Source organism: Cajanus cajan, chromosome 5, assembly GCF_000230855.2.
Source record: "Cajanus cajan strain Asha chromosome 5, NIPB_CcT2T_4, whole genome shotgun sequence".
NCBI lineage: Eukaryota > Viridiplantae > Streptophyta > Magnoliopsida > Fabales > Fabaceae > Cajanus > Cajanus cajan.
The window spans coordinates 61,796,358-61,816,717 of NC_138521.1; the positions used below are offsets into that span (position 1 = coordinate 61,796,358).

Consider the following 20,360-nt stretch of genomic DNA (forward strand, 5'->3'; position numbering starts at 1 on the left):
AATGCACAAAAGAATGGCATAAATTATAAAAAATTTATAAAACTAAAAGAGAAAAATAATTTATCTGTGCGAAGATTTTTTGGAGTCAATATATTTTTTAAAACACTTTTTACGACAATTTTTTTAACTATCTTAAAAAAATATTTTTCCTGTTGGTTGCTTATCCAATTGACATGGAAAGTTTCCATCATTAACAAAAATGCATATACTTTTTTTTCATGTACAATTTTTACTGGTATGCATACAAATGATTAAAAAATAAGATTAAAAAAACAAAAAAAAAACTACAAACTGATAAATTAAAATAATTTAGTTTGTTATGCATAAAAAATTAATGATAAAATTAGAAAAAGACTCCCAACATTAAAATAAAGTTGATAATAGATATAATATAAATTAGATTTGACCAAATATACCGATTCATGTTGGTTTCCTTTTGACCATTAAAATAATTTATAACATAAATAAAAATATTAAGTTAATAAAATAACCATATTTATTAACATTCTAACTCACTTGAAAGAACATAGTAAAACTAGTATTTTAAAACGTGAAATATACTGCTTAAATATTATTTTATATAATTAAATATTATATAAATAAATATTATATTTATATTTATATTTTATAATTAATTAATAGTTTTTTATATTATAGATAAAAAAAATTAAAAATTGAGATTAAAATTAGACAGTCACATATGAGATCATTATTATTGGTAATTTTATGATTACTACTATCCATTGTTGTGGCTACTATTACCACTACAATCATTATCATGTGGGAACGACAATGATGGCAAGATGTTAATAACGATAATGGTAGTGACAACAGTGATGATGTTAGTCATAATGCCACCATTGTAACACTCATGTTTTGATGTATTTATTTTATAGGAGTTGTGTTGTGTGTTAGGTTGGATCAACTACAAGAAAGTATAAAAGAGTTATTCTTAAGTTTTGAGTTCATAACTAAAGTTTTTGAAATCTAAAGAGATGGACAAGAGAGAGACAAGAGAGAGATTTCTCGTAGTGGACCTTCCCCTTATTATTATTTCTCTCTAGTTGAGAAGTCATTTTCTCCTTTCCTTATAGTTGATCAGAGGCGTGATGCTGAGGATTCTAAGTTAGTGAAGATGAGAATCTCTCATCATAGTTGTATGGAGCTCGTCGTCTTTTCTATTCCTCTTGTCAATTTTAGATAATCAACGAGGCAAGGGAAGCTTGCATTGTTTCTATGTGATATACATGTTGATTGATACCTTTTTAAATTCCTAATTTCGTGTTGTGTTGGATTTGTTGGTAGCCAAGTTGTGGGTCACAAAAAGGGATTAAGGGTTTTAATGTTCTTTCGAGTGAGTAGAGCAAAACTGGATAATCTTGATACCCTGATGGATGCCTGTGTTGTTTTTGGTTGAAAATGAGTTAAGGATGTTGCACATGTATCAAATTTGATGTTGCATGTGGTTGAATTCTAAGTTACATGTGTGAATCTAAAGTTTTAGAGTTGAATAACTTAGTGATTGTTCTTGTTCTGAAGTTGAGCATTGCTCCTGGTGCTAATCATTGGGCTCACAAAGATTTAGGTGTCGAGCATTAGAATCACGAAGATTTAAGGGTTGAGCATTGCTCTTGGTGTTAAGCATTGGGCTCACAAAAATTTAAGTGCTAAGCATTACTCCTAATGTTGAATAATAAATTCTTTGTTGCAATTTTTTGTGAAGGTTGTTACTTTATGATAGTTGATTTTGATAATTTGGATGTTGATACATGTTGTATGATGTTTTAAGTTATCTTATAGTTGAATGATGATATAAAAATTATATGATGCTAAGTTGCTGAAAGGTGATTAAGCTGTAAAGATGTAAGTTGATGATGTTATGTTGTTGTATGGTATTAAGTTGGATGATGTGTAAACTGTAATGATGTACAATAATAAGTTGTTAAATTGATCAATTGTTAAACATGTGGTTGTAATACATGTTTATGTTCAGATACATAGACACTGGATGAGAGTTGAAGATGTTTTTGAAATTTAATATCTCATTATGCATATATACATTATGTTGAACTCTTTAGTAGATAAGTTGGCTTTTGAATGGGTACATTATTTTCAGTTATCTCCTCTATGTTCTATGTGGTATCCGTATGTGGACAAAGTCGAGACATACTTGTATAAATGACCATAACATAGGGACAATATCGAATTATACTAATTACAAGTAACCAATTGAGTAAAGTACAAAGTCAGGAACTTAATCCCTAGTCAAATGTTGGAGGGTTCTGGTATTTGGAGGGTAGTCGGTAGGTTAATCTCATAAGTGGTTTAGTGTTGTAAGTAAATGTCATGGTAGACTCATACTCAAAATATTATACCTTAACATAGTACCATACTTCATAATTTAAGTGACAAAACTTGAGAAATCAAACTAAGTTATTTATACCCGACTCTCTTTAAAGCCCATTGTTGTATTATACCTAACATGATTAAGACAGGTTTAACATTATGGTTCGATATGGTCAAAACACTTAAACTGTTCACTTCAGTTGTAGATCTTTGTGGTTGACATTTGTGACGACTCATTAATTGTATATCTATGTTTTGTTAAATATGTTGGGTGGATTGAAGTTGTATGTGTGGTTGTATAACTGTAGTTGTTTGTGATGTGTTGGTACTTATCATTGTTTATGTTGCTTGTTACATAACTAGTGTTGGTTATATATATTTATATGTATTTGTAAATATTGTTAAGTTAAAGGTGCAAAGGTGTATGAGTTGCTATAAGATGAACGATGTGAACATAATATTGTATGAGACATGCATTATTTGATAAATGTGATGAAATTACCTAAGTTGTGTGAGTGCTTTAATACTTTAAGTTGTATGACAAAACATGACATGATGTAATAAATGATGTTCCTTTTAAGCTACTTATGTTTTATGTTGTTGTATGGCGTTGCTTTTATATCATAAGCTTACCCTATATTTTTCCTTATGGTCTGGGATTACTATGATCATACTTGGTATTGGAGCAAGATAGGATTAATAGGCTAAGTTGTGTTGTTTAGTGGTGAGTTACGTTGGAGGTGACTTTCTTTTGGATGTTGTTACCCTAACTAAGATAGTTAGGTCTTGTATAAATGGTTAACCATTGACTAGGTTTATTTTGTATATAGTAGTTACTTCTCTTGTATAAAATATGTATACATGTCTAGGAACAATTGTTTTATGTCTTACATATATGATTACTTGCATAAGTTTTATCTACTTGTTATATAATATCTTAAGTAAATGTGTTTATACTTTTGCTTAGTTGTTACTAGACCGTAATAACTAATAACTGTAGTAACCAAACAAATTATTGTGACCACCTATTTTATCACCATTATCATTGTTATCATATGACAATGATGATGATGTTAGTTGTAAAGACAATAATATTAATTAGAATATCTAATTTCAATCATTAAATTAAAATAAATAATTTATATTAAAATTTTACAGACATTGCATTATGATTACTTATATCATTATCATGTCACATTCTTATTGCGATCATAATCTTTATCATTAATATTATTTACGTTATCATATTTTTTAATTATCGTCTTGATAATGATAATTATGATATCAATAACATTAATAATAATGATAATAACATTAATAATAATAAGCACAATCACAAAACGGTGCATCAATCCCCTACTGGCTCTTGTTGAGGATTACTACTTCAAGGCATGGATTGCGGAAAGGATTATTCGGTGCATGGTGTCAAGCAGCTAATCATCCTGGATTTTACCGTCACTATGATATTGATGGAAAATTGCAAGCATCAATTTTGGATAGATTGAGGTGAAGGAACAATAGATTGATTGAAAAATATAATACAATAATGAAAACAGAGAAACAAGAACAAAATACGGCGAAGGTTAGATAAATCAAACGAGTACACGTCCTATATATTTTTTTACACCAATCTTTAGTTTCTTTTTAATAATTGAGTTTAACGGATATTCGTTATCCGTGTAAACGAATTTATATCATTAACTAGTTAAAAATTGTTTAATATGACTTGAGGTTAAACAATATTTTTCTTATCAAAGTAAAAAAACTAATAAGTCATGATACACTAAGGTTATGTTTAGATGAAAGTATAAAAATATTCTATTGATTATATCCTATTACTATACGATTACTCTATTATCCTATATCGGTATCCATTACAGAAAAAGAGTTTATTTTAAAACTATTTTTCGTGTTTCTATTAAGTGATATTTAATGTTATATAAAAGATATAAAGTAACATAAAAACAATATTAGAGAAAATATTTTAATTTTAACTTTTATCTTTTTATACAACAATGAAGGAAAAATGTGTCGCATTTGATTGATTGATCTTTCTTTATGTATAATATGAACATGAACATTATTTTATATCTTGTGTAGAATTTATTCCTATACACACGTATATATATATATATATATATATATATATATATATATATATATATATATATATAATTATTTATATAAAAATATTTTTAGTTATTTTTCTTTAACAACATAGATTTTCTAACTTACTTATTTTAATAATTGTATTTATAATTAAATTATAATATTTTAAAATAAATTACCAATTAATTACAAATAATTTTGTGTTACTATATAATTTTATAAATATAGTAAGTAACATCTCTCGTCTAACTAGATAAAATTTATCTTTTACCCATATAAATATCTATTAAATGAGTATTTGTGAATTTTGTTAATATTACTATTCATGTATATTTGTAAATTTTTAAAGAAATTTAAAATATTATATTAAAATAATTTTAAACATGTATTTGATATTAAATCTTTTAAAATATTAAAGACAAGTAATTGATGTTATTTTTAAACTTGCATTTAACATCAATTTTTTTAAATATTAAAAAAAAAAAAGATAAGCATTAACTTAAAATTACATTTGATATAATTCTATAACATTCTTAAAGTATATTAAAAATTAAAAGTTTTTTAATTATTGATGTTAATAATTATTTAATAAAAGAAGTATGTTATATATATAGTTATATTTAACTCCAAGCGTGTAGTTCAGCGATAAAAATTGATCCACGTTTAAGTAAGGTCAAAGGTTTGAATCCTGCCTTGTATATTTAATTGTGTTAAATCTTGAAATCAGTTATCTCACAAAGGTACTCTAAAGGAAATTAATCACTATTATCGAGAAAAAAAAATAGTTATATTACATAGAAGATATCCGCATATATGGATATTATATCATATCTGTCGCGTTTATAAAGCATGAGAAAATATTTGTATTTTACATGCGCGTATATGGATATTAAAGTTACTTATTTATTATTCATGGTAAAAGAAAAATATTATTTTAGAATGTTACTATTTATTATAAAAAAGATTTCCTTTTTTATACACATTTTCTTATATCCCTCCTCATATGTTGTTCCGGTATTGGAGATCACCGCCGAAGAATCCTTAGCAATACCGAGCTAAAAGAACTTGACAGCAATCTTGACCTAGAACATTTGATAAGAGTAATCTGCCCTCTTAGACCTAATCATTGCTATATATAATGGTGTAGCGTTACAGACATGAATCGCACACTCCTCTTTATGATCCCATAAATCACGTCTCATTATGGACTCGTAACTCCCGGTATTTATTATCGTTCCCACGGATTGTGGGATCTTATTGATTGTCTGAGTGAGCCAGTGAATCTTCCCATATTTGGGTCCCTATTATGGGCTCGTCATTTTGTCGACGTGCCTCGGGTCGGCCAATGGGAGACCACCATGGTACATAGCCCTCCATGCTCGAGCACTAAGGTGCGAAGAGCATATTAGATCAATATTTTGCCGACCTACTTCGGGTCGGCTCATGGGAGACCACCACGGTACATAGCCCTCCATGCTCGAGCACTAAGGTGCGAAGAGCATATTAGATCAATATTTTGCCGACCTACTTCGGGTCGGCTCATGGGAGACCACCATGGTACATAGCCCTCCATGCTCGAGCACTAAGGTGCAAAGAGCATGTTGGATCAACATTTTGCCGACTTACTTTGGTCGATCTGTGGGAGACCATCATGGTACATAGCTCTCCATGCTCGAGCACTAAGGTGCGAAGAGCATGTCAGATCAATATTTTGCCGACCTACTTCGGGTCGGCTCATTGGAGACCACCACGGTACATAACCCTCCATGCTCGAGCACTAAGGTGCAAAGAGCATGTTGGATCAACATTTTGCCGACTTACTTTGGTCGATATGTGGGAGACCATCGTGGTACATAGCTCTCCATGCTCGAGCACTAAGGTGCGAAGAGCATGTGAGATAGGCATTTTGTTGACCTACTTTGGGTCGCAACTTGGGGCGCATCGTTTGACTTCATTTATGTTGATCGTCTAAATTCCGACCTTAAAGTGCTCTTCACACTAAGGTTTGGGTCTTCTAAATTCTAACCTTAAGGTGCTCTTCACACCAAGGTCTTGATCGTCTAAATTCCAACCTTAAAGTGCTCTTCGCACCGAGGTTTGAATCGTCAAAATGCCGACCTTAAAGTGCTCTTTGCACCAAGGTCTTGATCGTCTGAATTCCGACCTTAAAGTGCTCTTCACACTAAGGTTTGGGTATTCTAAATTCTAACCTTAAGGTGCTCTTCACACCAAGGTTTGGATCGTCTAAATTCCGACTTTAAAGTGCTCTTCACACCAAGGTTTGGGTCTTCTAAATTCCAACCTTAAAGTGCTCGTCACACCAAGGTTCGGATCGTCAAAATGCCGAACTTAAAGTGCTCTTCACACCAAGGTTTAGATCGTTAAATTTCCGACCTTAAAGTGCTATTCACACTAAGGTTTGGGTTGTATAAATTCCAACCTTAAGGTGCTCTTCGCACCAAGGTTTGGATCGTCAAAATTTCTGACCTTAAAGTGCTCTTCACACCAAGGTCTTGATCGTCTAAATTTCGACCTTAAAGTGCTCTTCGCACCAAGGTTTGGATCGTCAAAATTCCGACCTTAAAGTGCTCTTCACACCAAGGTTCGGATCGTCAGAATGCCGACCTTAAAGTGCTCTTTGCACCAAGGTCTTGATTGTCAAAATTCCGACCTTAAAGTGTTCTTCACACCAAGGTCTTGATCGTCTAAAATGCCGACCTTAAAGCGCTCTTCACACCAAGGTCTTGATCGTCTGAATTCCGACCTTAAAGCGCTCTTCACACCAAGGTCTTGATCGTCTAAATTCCGACCTTAAAGTGCTCTTCACACCAAGGTTTGGATCGTCAAAATTCCGACCTTAAAGTGCTCTTCACACCAAGGTTCGAATCGTCAGAATGCCGACCTTAAAGTGCTCTTTGCACCAAGGTCTTGATCGTCTGAATTCCGACCTTAAAGTGCTCTTCACACTAAGGTTTGGGTCTTCTAAATTCTAACCTTAAGGTGCTCTTCACACCAAGGTTTGGATCGTCTAAATTCCGACCTTAAAGTGCTCTTCACACCAAGGTTTGGGTCTTCTAAATTCCGACCTTAAAGTGCTCGTCACACCAAGGTTCGGATCATCAAAATGCCGAACTTAAAGTGCTCTTCACACTAAGGTTTGGGTTGTATAAATTCCGACCTTAAGGTGCTCTTCGCACCAAGGTTTGGATCTTCAAAATGCTGACCTTAAAGTGCTCTTCACACCAAGGTCTTGATCGTCTAAATTCCGACCTTAAAGTGCTATTCGCACCAAGGTTTGGATCGTCAAAATGTCGACCTTAAAGTGCTCTTCACACCAAGGTTCAGAGTATAATTTTAATTTACTCTTTAAATTTGGCAATCTCAACCAGTCAAAGTCATCTCTGAGATGATTGAACTTGTGTATAAAAACAAGAAAATCAAAGCTAGAAGACGAGCACATTGGCTAGGGAGCGGGAGTTGGAGGCGGAGGAGCAGCGGAAGCATCGATGGGAATAACGAGCGTCCAATCGGGAGGAAGAGGAGGCAGAGGATCGTACACCGTAGGTTTCCGATTTATATCCCACGGCTGCGTCTTCCGTGGCTGCGTCTTCCTGTGATGCGCCGTCGCTTTCTTCTGAGGCCGAGACGAACACACTATCGTCAATCCTCCACCGCTTCTCTTCCCAATCCCCAATGCTTGCGGCGGAGCCCTCACCACCCCGCACCCGAACATGTTCATCACCGACGACATTTTTCTTCTCTGCTTCGCGCTTCTTCGTTCTCTCGTTGCAAGGTTTCTATTGCGGCCAAGATTTCTTCTAGAGTGTGGTCGCTGGTGGCGGGAATGGGATTTTCAATTCCGCCGGCGCCCCCAGTTATGGCACCATTGACGTCGTCGTTACTAGCTCCTGTCGCATTACTTCTCAGAATCCTCGTCATTGCGACCTTCTGCTCACGTCAAACAACAAAGGTGTGGGATGTAGTTTTACCTGCCCCACGGTGGGCGCCAAAATGTTCCGGTATTGGAGATCACCGCTGAAGAACCCTTAGCGATACCGAGCTAAAAGAACTTGACAGCAATCTTGACCTAGAACATTTGATAAGAGTAACCTGCCCTCTTAGACCTAATCATTGCTATATATAATGGTGTAGCGTTACAGACATGAATCGCACACTCCTCTTTATGATCCCATAAATCACGCCTTATTATGGACTCGTAACTCCCGGTATTTATTATCGTTCCCACGGATTGTGGGATCTTATTGATTGTCTGAGTGAGCTAGTGAATCTTTCCATATTTGGGTCCCTATTATGGGCTCGTCATTTTGTCGATGTGCCTCGGATCGGCTAATGGAAGATCACCACGGTACATATGCGTATAGACTTTAAAATTTATAAAAGAACTAATAATTTAAAAAATCTCAGTAAATATATAACGTTAAGATGCAGACCTCTTTCGTTGAAAATTGAACTCAATCATTCAATTAATCTACAAAAAGAAAATCAATCAATCTAGAAATCGCCCGTACCGTTGTATTATTTAGTCAAAACTACCTGTGGATCTTGCGCTGGTGGTTACATTATCGATGAACTATTTATAAACCGTGTTTGATTTTTATTTTTTTATAAAGATAAGAAAGATTATAAAAATGATCGCAATAAAGATTGAACCCAGGTCTTCATATTTTTAACTACTTAATTCATTTCTACTTAAATTTTTTAAAATTTTTTCAAATTTAACAGTTATAAAATAATTCTAAAAATTAATATTAATTAACATAAGTGATAATAATTTATATTTTTAATTAAATTATTTATAAAAAATATTTACTTTATGTGTATTTATAATTTTTGACAGAAATTAAATATTATTTTTAATCTTAAATACTTCATGCTAATAAAAATAAATTAAATAAGTAAAACAATATTGATAGAAAAATTAGTTACACATGCATGAAATGAATATCCAAAGAAAAAAATATTTCTTCCATTTAATTTTGTTTAACATTTAAAGCTTTAGTGCAACTTAAAATATATAATTAAAATGTCTAATTTTATAAAATAAATAAAGCAACTTCTCAACTTACTCTTAAAATTTTTATCAATAATTAAAGAATAATTAAAGAATATTATAAACCAATAATTAAATTAAAAAACTACGAAAGAGTATACCCTACAGAAAAGTTTTATTGTTGATGGACCCATTTTCCTAATCAACCGCGTGCTCACCGGTCCGTGGGACCATTCTAAATTAAATAGCTAAGCAAACGTTGCTTCCACCGGAATTGTGAACACAAAAAATCAACCTAGAAAATAAAGGTTTCGTAGAACAAGGTAATTAATGGTTACCTTATCTCACAATTTATACATATATATTATTGCTCATGATCATATGTTAATATATTATCCACCACTAGCTAGTGGATAACCCATCCTCATGTCTAAGATCATGTCACCTACGCTTCACCACTTATCTTCTCTCTTCATCCTATTAATACTTCTCCCACACCCCTCCAACGCTGACGTCGGCACCGCTTCCCGTTACTCTCCCCCCTATTTACGTAATAATGCACATACACCACCATTACCAATGTTAATATTTCTTCTTCTTATTAATTAATTCGTTACTAATTGTTATTATATATGTGTCGTATTTTGTAGCATCGGGTTGTTACGGCACCGAGGCGTCGCAGTTTCCGTCGAGCAACCTGTTTGCGGCGGCCGGAGATGGAATATGGGACAATGGGGCGGCCTGTGGCAGGCAGTACTTGGTGAGGTGCATAAGTGCCGAGCAGCCCAGGACTTGCATTCCTGACCAGAGCATTCAGATCAAGATTGTTGATTACGCCGCCACTGCGGTGTCGCAGCCCTCCGCCACCGGCACCACCATCGTTCTCTCCGACAAGGCTTTCGGGACTATTGCTAATACATCGGCCACCTTGGTCAACATTGAATTCCAACAGTGAAGTCTCTTTTTTTTTTTTTTTTTTTTAGTTGTTACCATGTTTACTAGTACAAGCAACGAACATAGAAGTTGTTGAATTGATGTTGTATCTTTGCGTGCAGGGTATGATATCCGGTAGAAATTAATTGGTGTTTGGGAAGGAAGTTGCATCCGGAAGTTACCTTGGACTTGATTTGTGTTTGGAGCGATTGAGGAATTCGACTGTTGTTGTTGTTGTTATTTTGAATAAGAGTGTGTGTGTTGTTTGTTTGTTTTTTTATTATTATTTATAATCAATTATTTATATATTATTTGTGTAAAGTTTTATAATTAATTATATTTTTTAATAATATTATATCAATTATTTATTTAATGAAATAAAAGTAAAATAAAATAATTTAAAAAATATAATTAGTTGTTAAATAGTGTATATATGATTAACTTTTTTCTTATCCGGGAATCTTGTGTCCGCCGGCAGTATTTTTGTCTGTAATTGAATTAAAGATAGCAATGGGGGAAATTTCGTGGAGGGCTATGAGGCTTTGAATGATTCTTTGGCCATAATATTCCACATGATGCAAATGACTCTCAAATCGGAACCTCCACCAGTATCTTCTAAGTTGAACTGTCATTGCAATTATTGATTACTCACGGAGAATGAACTTTCCTTCATCTTTACTTCCTATGTTTTTGAAAATTGTATCTATTTAAGTCGTGAATTAATCATGTATATTTTTATGAGAACAAAACTTATGTTTTAAGTGTAGTTACTACTTTTTTTTTTTTTTTTTATAATTATTAGAGTTAAAGTTTATATCACTAGTATTTAATGTATGTCTTACTAATTTACATAAAGGCATAATATAAGAATAAAATTCTAACAATGATTTAATGATTTAAGATCATAGTTAGGATAATTTAATAATAATAATCACACTTACAAAATTATATTTAGGTTTTATTTTAGCATAAAAATCTTTTTTTTATTATAACACATCATCTAAACAACTTTGAAAATTAAAAGTAGTGCATTTTTCAATTAGAATACCCAAAATAAGAAATAATTTTTTTAAGGAATTGAAATAAAATTTTAAAAAACTTTAGAGGGATAAAAAATATATTTATCCCTTTATAAGTGTAATATATAGAAAAAAGTAACAATAAAAAAATATGGCTTTATAATTATATCACATTTTTATTTATATATAAAATATGCAAGAAATAATAATTTTAATTTGTTTTAAAAATAAAATAAAATAAACATACAATCATATTTCTTTTTGCTTAAATATAATTTTTATTTATATAATTTTGTATATTTTTCTTATATTATTTGTCCTTGTAATTTTTTAAAAAGTTATCTATGTAAAATTTAAAAGTTTGATTTTTTGTTCCTACTATCAAATCTGTTGCAAAAACATTAACTTTATCATACTATCACATATCATTTTAACAAAATATGATATCATGATAACATCATCATGCATAAATATAATGATACATCACTAGTGTCACATCTTCACAATAGAGACATGCTATAACAACACATTAGAGAGAAAAAAAAAATAAAAGAAAATTTAAAGGGATGAAAAATGAAAAAAAAAACTTATAAGATAAAAAATGAAAAAAATACACAAAGTAAAAGAAAAAAGTGTCATATAAGTTAAATATAATATATAAATTTAGGATAAATTAAAAAATATACTTTTAATATTTTTTTTCATCTTTTCTTTATTTTTTTTATTCAACTCTATATAGTCACTTGTATATTTAATAAATAATCCAAACTATCTCATTCACCACACATTATTCCTTCGCTCTTTGACATATACATACCTCGTAACCTTATAAGAAAAAAATTATATACCTTAATAATAGTTACCTCTGATCCATTTTAGTTAAAGTAAAAAAAAAGTGTCACAATGAGTCTAACTTAATAAATTATCTTATATAACATGCCAAAACAAATTGAGTTTAGTTGAATTGTATTTTTCAACCCTCTAACTCATACAACCAAAATTATATATTTCACCACTCTAACGGATTAAATGACAAGTTAAGTTGAGTTGAATTGACCTATGTAGTTATATATATTTTTTCTTGACTTTTATCTATTAACTTATATTACTTTATTTGTGGTTAAATATTTATTAAAACTTATTTTTGATTGTATCGTACACTTGCTTTATTGTTATAATAAAATTATTTATGATTTATTGTGGTTATATTTTAATATTATTATAGGATTAAATCATTATTTTTATTGTTATAATTAAGACAAGTTCCATTAGAAAATGTAAGTTAAACAAACTTAATATAATTACTCTTAAGAAAACTTATTTATATATATTTATGTAAGTAGAATGATATAAAAAAAAAAGAAAAATAATGATATAAATGAAAAATCCAATATAGATTGATTAGTGAAATTTTTCCATAATTGACAAATGAATAGAAAAAATTATTCTCATAAAAAATATGAAACTTATCCAAACTTGTCATTAAATTATTCTTAAAATTAAATACGATATATTATAAATTTTGTTAGTACTTATATTCATTTTAGTAGATATTGTACATATATTTTATTGAAAAAAATCTTATTCGAATGAGATAAAATTATTAGGAAGGTTAAACCTCCCCATTCAAAATTGATATTATTTTGATTAGCACGAATATATTTTCTTTTATTAAATTGAGATTTAATTCAAATTTGATTAGCACGAATATTTTTTCTTTTATTCAATTGATGCAAATCTCACTCTTAAATTTTTGAAGTAAAAGTTATATCCCAGTTAAGTAATTAAAACCAAACTAGCCATTTTAAGGTCAAGACAAGGAGTAGGTTTGCGATTTCCATCATGCTTCTATTTACCTCGTGAAATTGAAGATTTATGCAGAAAAAAATCCAAAACAGTACTTTGAACCGTCCCATACACTATCCAACAGGATAGCATTTCCCCTGCATTGTTATTGTTTTCATCGATATTCTTAAGAACTGATTCACTATTTCAGGTACCTTATTCCAAATTATTTCAATTGACCCTTTTCATTTAATTTGTTCATTCCACAGTCAAGGACCTGAATCTTATGATACCTGTGCTAGGATCAGCGATATTGTCTGTTAGGGTTTCAATTCTCAAAATTTGCTTGATCGAACAGTAATCATCGATGAAGGGGGAAGTGCAGCTTCAGCCTCCACCGGTCCTGCAAAACCCTAGTGATACCGACCCTTTGCTACATGATCAGGAGGTGGACGAGTCACCGGGAAGTTCTGGTGTGATCAAGGATGAGGAAGACATCGAGGCTGGCTCACTCCCCTGTTGTCGAATTTGTCTCGAAAGCGATTCCGACCCAGGTGAAATTTCCTGCAAAAGCTTTCAAATTTGTGCCCATTTTCTCATTTTCGGTTGGAATTGTTAACCGAAGAAATATGGGCGTTTCCCTGTAAAATTAAATAAGGACTTGATAAGGCAGAGTTTTTGAAGAGTAGCATTAGAATTGTAGTACCTGAATTGGTGACATTTTGATCAAAAGCTTTGGTCCTTTATGAATCGTGTTTGTAGAATTGTAGTGCCCGAAATTGTTCTGTAGAATAGAAAACCAATGTCATGTGACTTCACCTTCCCATTTTATTGTGCTTACTGTCAAACTAGAAATTTGTATTTTGATATTGTTTGTTCTACACTCCTTGCGTAACAATGTAGGCTGAAATTGGAAAATTCATCTCTTCTAGGATGTTAAGGGTGTGTTTTTTATAACGTGATTCTTGAAATTATTATCATTTTATTTGTTTTTGGTTAATGAAAGGGAACTCTTGGTGTTTAATAAAATAAGCTACTCTCAGGAAAGCAGGAAACCAACAACACCAATAACAAAAGCTTTATCCCACTAGATGAGGTCTACTGCATGGATCACACAGGGTCATTCATCTCAGTTATTATATATCACGAGATATATCTTAACAACTTCCCCCAATGTTCTTCTTGGTCTCCCTTTCTCCTTTTTCACGTGCAATCTACTTTCCTCACTGGTGTCTCCAATGGCCCATTTTGTATGTGTCTAAACCACCTTATCTGATTTTCTGTCATATTTTCTTCAATCGGTGCTACACTAATATCTCCTCATATACAATCATTTCATATCTACCTGTATACAATTGTTTCGTATCTTTTTCTCTCTTATTTGGCCACACATTTATCTTAACATTCCAATTTATGGTACTCTAACCTTTTTCTCATGTTGTCCCTTTAAAGCTCGACATTCACTTCCATAAAGTATAGTCGAATGTATAACAATATGATAAAACTTGCTTGTGAGTTTGGTAGGTACTTTGTGATCACAAATAATTTTTGTTGCCTTTTTCCATTTTAACCATCCCTCTTATATCTTATTTGTAACATCCTCATTATGTTCTCCATCATTTTGTATTATTGATTTCATATATTTAAACTTAGACCTACAATATGACATATTCCCTCATCTTTATTTCCAAGTCATATTCCTCTTGCCTCTGGCTAAAATTACAAAACATATACTTTGTCGTACTCTCATTTAAGCATAAATCCTTTGTTTCCAAAGTCTGTCTCCAAAACTCAAGTTTAAAGTTGGCTGTTTCTCTCAATTTCTCAATCAAAGCTATATTATTTACAAAAAGCATGCAATTAGAGATAATCTTTTGTACATCCTTGGCAAGAACATCCAACACTTGATTAAACAAGGACTTAAGGATGAGCCTTGATGTTATCCTATCCCTATAGCAAAGTTCTTAGTCTTGCCTTTTGGAGTTCCCACACCAATAGTTACTCCATTATATATCTCTTGTATAACTCGGATGTAAGCCATGTCAATACGATTCTTTTCCATAGTCTTCCACAATACTTCTCTTGGTACTAATCATAAGCTTTTTCCAAGTCAATAAAAACCACATGTAAGTATATTTGCTGTTTTAGTACCTTTCCATCAACTCTTCTAAAGGGTAAATGGCTCCTGTTGTAGATACTCCAGGCATAAAGTGATAAAACCAAATTGGTTCTTTGCAATTCTCATATCTTCCCTTAACCTATGCTCAATTACCTTTTCTCATAATTTCATTGTGTCACTCATTAGTTCTATTACCCTTTAGGCTGTAGTTAACACAATTATGAATATCTCTTGTAGTTAATTCAATTTTTCTTGTATCATTTCTAGCATTCCAATACCTTGCCCAATTTTCAACATTATTTCACCCGTATAAGAATTTAAAGCATTCTCTTTTCTTTCTAACCATGTCTTGAACACTTTCATTTCATTACCAAAATTCCTTATCTCTTGGCCTAAAATCTTTTGATTCACCCAAGAATGCTCTAGCAACCTTCCTAATATTCTTAGATGTCTCATCCCAAATCAGGTTAGTATTACCATGTTTGTCAATTACTTTCCTCCAATAGTTTCTTCTTAAAATTCAATTGTTACTTAAGTTGTCACCACTTGATTCTTGGATTTGTAACTTATCAGATTTTCTGTTTATGCCTTTTGAGACAAACATCAAGAATTAAAATCCTATGTTGTGCAATAAGACTCTTTCCTAGGACCTCCTTGCAATCTTTACAAAATCTTTTATTAGCACATCTTACAAAAAAGAAATCAATTTGTGACCTTGAACTTCTACTCTTAGTGATTAGATGTTCCTCTTGCTTCTTGAAATAAGTGTTCATAATCCTAAGATCATAAGCTGTAGAGAAATAGAGAATAGTCTATCTTCCTCATTTAGTTCACTAAAACCAAAACCACCATGAGCTCCTGAAAATTGCCTTGACTCACTACCAACATGTCCATTTAGATCCCCACTTAAGGAAATTTTTCCTCTTGTGGAACACCTCTTTTCAACCCCTTTAATTCTTCCTAAAACCAGAAAGTTAGAGACCAAGATATTAATGAGATATGGGGCAATTATTTTTATGAGGTTTTCATTGATAAGCAAGTATTGATTTGTAATAAGGAAAGCAGGAAACCATTGTCATTTATTTAAAAAATTTGTTGTTGAATGCATGCTAGACACACTTCCCATTCCCATATGCCATATATTTTCTACATTTTTTTGCTTAAATTTAAGAGTAAAATACACTAACACCCCAAGGTTTTGTGAAATTGCACGTAACCCCATGCTTTTTAACGTTTACAACAACTTGGTTGTAGGGGGGACACGGTGCAATGTTTTTCAAACAATTAAGGGCGGGTTAATGTAAAATTTAAGGGAGTATCTGTGTCATGATTTTCAAACAATCAAGGGGAGTTAGTGTAGGGATAGAAATAGTAAGGAGTTTATATGCAATCTTGCAAAACCTCAGGGCATGTTAGTGTAATTTACTCTAAATTTAATAGACAACCAAGCATTTTCTATGCTGAAGTTTCTCATTTTCAGCACTAAATCAATGTGATTAGAAGAAGACTGATGATCTTTTGTGTCAAGCAAAAATTTGGTAAAAGATAAAATGATGATTAAGTTTTTTTGTCATCGGGACTTGGGCATTCCTGTACCATGACACTGAACCTGTTCAACTCATCAAATAAATGCTACATGTTTGCAATATGGATGTTATTATTTGGGTGGCGCTAGTCTTCATAAAGGTAATCCTTGTTTGGTTTTGTAGAGGATGAATTGATATCTCCATGCATGTGCAAAGGGACCCAACAGTTTGTCCATCGTTCATGTCTTGATCACTGGCGCTCAGTAAAGGTGTATATTTTGATGTGTAATTTTAAATGCTAGTATTAATTGGTTGAAATCAAATGATAATTTGGTGAATATTTTTTTTGGATGCTTCATAGGAAGGGTTTGCCTTCTCACACTGCACCACATGCAAAGCCCAATTTCATCTTAGAGTTGAATTGTTTGAGGACAACTCTTGGCGTAAAATAAAATTCAGACTTTTTGTGGCAAGGGATGTTTTCCTTGTTTTTCTGGCTGTACAAACTGTGAGCATTCTTAACACTTCCCTGTCCTTCATATTTAATGATTAAGTTTTCATAGTTTTTTATTAAGCTATCCCAAAGAATATGTTATTTGTTTAGAAGTTCTCCTGTTTCAAGTCAATCATACATGTTATATACTTATATAGAAGATCTTCACTCCTGCATCTGTTATCATTATGCAATGTTATTTGTTATTAAGTACTACTCATCTGAAAGAAGATGGTACTTGTTAAACTGAGCTTTCATGCTTATTTTTCATTGGCCTAGGGGTAACAATTAGATATAGACCTTATGACTGTTGTTATCAGTATGGTAAGGAGACACCAATTGTTATAATACGAGATAAGACAATAAAAGAGTATATAATTGGAAGACAACTCTCACCAGTCGATTTTGTAGGGTTGAGTTAGGTCTAAATTCACTTTCTAAGATGGTATCAGAGTTAACCTAGATTTGTTAAAAGGGTCACTCATCATTTATACATGCACCAAATCCAATATAGTGTTGGGTGTGAGGAGATGTATTGGGAAAAATCCAAGTCCTGTCTATACTAAATCATTAAAAAATGTTACCTACCATTTATCTACGCACCAAGTCCAATAGTGTTAGACGTGAGGAAATGTATTGAGAAAAATCTAATTTTCACATCAATTAGAGATAAGACAATCAAAGGGTTTATAAGTGGAAGACACCTCTCATCTTACGGGCCGATTTAGTAGGACTTAATTAGACTCAAACCCACTTTCTAAAAAGAGTATTTCAATTTTATTAGTCCTTCAATTATTAGGATTTTTTCCATGCTGATGAAATAGTGAAATGCATAGCTAATTAGGGGACGGTTCATCACTTTCTTATATTTTCATATTTTTGCAATTTTCCCTTGTGGCAACATTGATAATTTAGGCCCCGTAAATTATTAATTTTTACCAGCACTTTTAGTTTACTGTGATGATTTAAAATGTTTTGAAAACTCATGCTGGGGTGGATATTTGTTTGCCATATGTTGTGCAATGTTTATTTACGAGTTTGTATAAGCAATGTTCTATTTATTTGCCAGGTGATTGCAGCTATTGGTGGCTTTGCGTACATCATGGACAAAGATGGTTCCTTCAGGAACTCATTTGATGATGGCTGGGATAGAATACTGTCAAAGCATCCAATTCCATTTTATTATTGTATTGGTAAGCTTTTATGGTAATGGAGGTTATTTGCTTTTAGCCAGTGGTCGAAATTCCTCATTATTTGTCCTTGTTTTTGCCCTCAGATTTTTCTGAAATAAGGAATCATATTTTCTACATATCATCCATGACATATGTAATTTACTTTTATATTTGCTTCATACTTTGTTTAATGTTAATCCCAAGGATTATTTTTCATGTTATATCTGTGCGGAATTTGGATCATCTCATGTTGCATTATAGTCATGTTTTAGAGAGAAAGACACATAACCAGACAAGTTAAAGTTTGATTTAAATTAGACTAAATAAAAAATAACATGAGAGAATCCAGCCAGACCTATTAGTAAAAAATCGTTAATATGAGAAAGTAGAAATCTAGTCCTGTTTTATTGCTTTTAGGAGGGGAAAAAGGAGGCACAATATGGTAGAAAGTTACTTTTAAAGTGAGTAACCTATTCTCTCCGAGCTATGTATTTTAATGTGTTTCTTAAACTGTTCACATTGTAATATCTAATCAAATTTCCTTATCCTTATTTGGATCTATTTTGACATTTATGTTAATTAATATCCTTGGAGGTAATAATTGTTTGAAAGGTCTAGCTTTTACTTCCTGTTCATCTCTCTGATGGTTTATATCTGTGTGTCAGGAGTGCTGGCCTTCTTTGTACTGATTGGGTTCTTTGGTCTCATACTGCATTGCTCCGCTCTCAATTCCAATGACCCCAGAATGGCTGGTTGTCAGAATTGTTGTTATGGATGGGGCATTTTGGATTGCTTTCCCGCATCAATGGAGGCATGCTTTGCCCTTGTGGTTGTTTTCGTTGTCATCTTTGCAATTCTTGGTATAGCTTATGGTTTTCTTGCTGCCACCATGGCCATTCAAAGAATTTGGCAGAGGCACTACCATATCCTCACCAAGAGGGAGCTTACAAAGGTAGTAATACATTAATACTTTTTTGAATGTACATATTATATCTTTCTACTAAAGAAAATCGGAGTTTAATGATAATGTACCGTCGGTATAAATTTTTTTACACAATCAACCGATTAGAAATAATGGATTATATAACTTTTAAGATAATTATTGTAAAAATTAACAAACTTATCATTTAGTGTGCCGATTAAAATTGTTTCACACTTTCCGAGCATCACACTATTAAACTCATAAAATCAGCCGTCTGAAATGATCTTCATATTTCGTATATTTGATGCTTTCTATCTCACACATTCATTGTTATAAATATTTACAGGAATATATTGTAGAGGATCTTCGCGGCTGTTACTTCCCACCAAAGTTGGATCCAGAACATGAAGGTCGTTTGAAAATGCTTAAGCTCTTGTGATTACGGAGCACGTAACTGTAAAAATGTTTTGAATGATTCAAGTTGTCGCTTTATTTGAACTGTTACAGTCTCATGCTTACCAACCGTGTTTGCTAGTGCTTTTAAATGGTTTATATCATCGTTTTTTTTTATTTTTTAAATCTGTATACTGCAAATCTAACTGACTTGAAAAATGATGAAAATATATATGCAGATATTTGTCCATGCACAGGATTTACCTTTGATTTATACATCACAATTGTTATGAGTAATGATAATGATTGGTAAACATATTTTCACTCCAAACAAGTTACTAACATCTCTTCATATTACTCCGATGTCAAATACAGTGTTAAATATTAAAAAAAATCTCTGTATTTGTTGGTATCGCTAAATATAGGTAAATATTAATTAATTATGCTCAATTCAATATTATCATCTTTAAAATATTTCTTTATTTAATTAAAATTATGTTTTTAATACTTTTTTTTTTAATTCTTGATATCA

At 31.9% G+C, this 20,360-nt stretch overlaps 2 protein-coding genes across 5 annotated transcripts; both read left to right on the forward strand.

Annotated features, from left to right (window-relative positions):
• The first annotated feature begins 9,834 nt into the window (after positions 1–9,834).
• Positions 9,835–10,705, forward strand: LOC109812144 (EG45-like domain containing protein). The gene is made up of 3 exons (XM_020376038.3): positions 9,835–10,016; positions 10,117–10,417; positions 10,522–10,705. Exons 1-3 carry the CDS (start codon positions 9,893–9,895, stop codon positions 10,526–10,528), a joined length of 432 nt encoding a protein of 143 aa, XP_020231627.1. The 5' UTR covers positions 9,835–9,892; the 3' UTR covers positions 10,529–10,705.
• A 2,520-nt stretch (positions 10,706–13,225) lies between these two features.
• On the forward strand, positions 13,226–20,078 carry LOC109812132 (RING/FYVE/PHD zinc finger superfamily protein). 4 transcript variants are annotated; one of them, XM_020376019.3, is made up of 7 exons: positions 13,226–13,414; positions 13,506–13,757; positions 17,032–17,117; positions 17,210–17,356; positions 18,411–18,534; positions 19,179–19,465; positions 19,782–20,078. In XM_020376019.3, the coding sequence occupies exons 2-7, from the start codon at positions 13,571–13,573 to the stop codon at positions 19,872–19,874; spliced, it is 924 nt and encodes a 307-aa protein (XP_020231608.1). In that variant the 5' UTR covers positions 13,226–13,414; positions 13,506–13,570; the 3' UTR covers positions 19,875–20,078. The 4 variants fall into 4 exon arrangements, with proteins under 4 accessions (XP_020231608.1, XP_020231609.1, XP_020231610.1 ...); XM_020376020.3 differs by having other exon boundaries at positions 13,512–13,757; XM_020376021.3 differs by having other exon boundaries at positions 13,562–13,757.
• Positions 20,079–20,360: the final 282 nt, after the last annotated feature.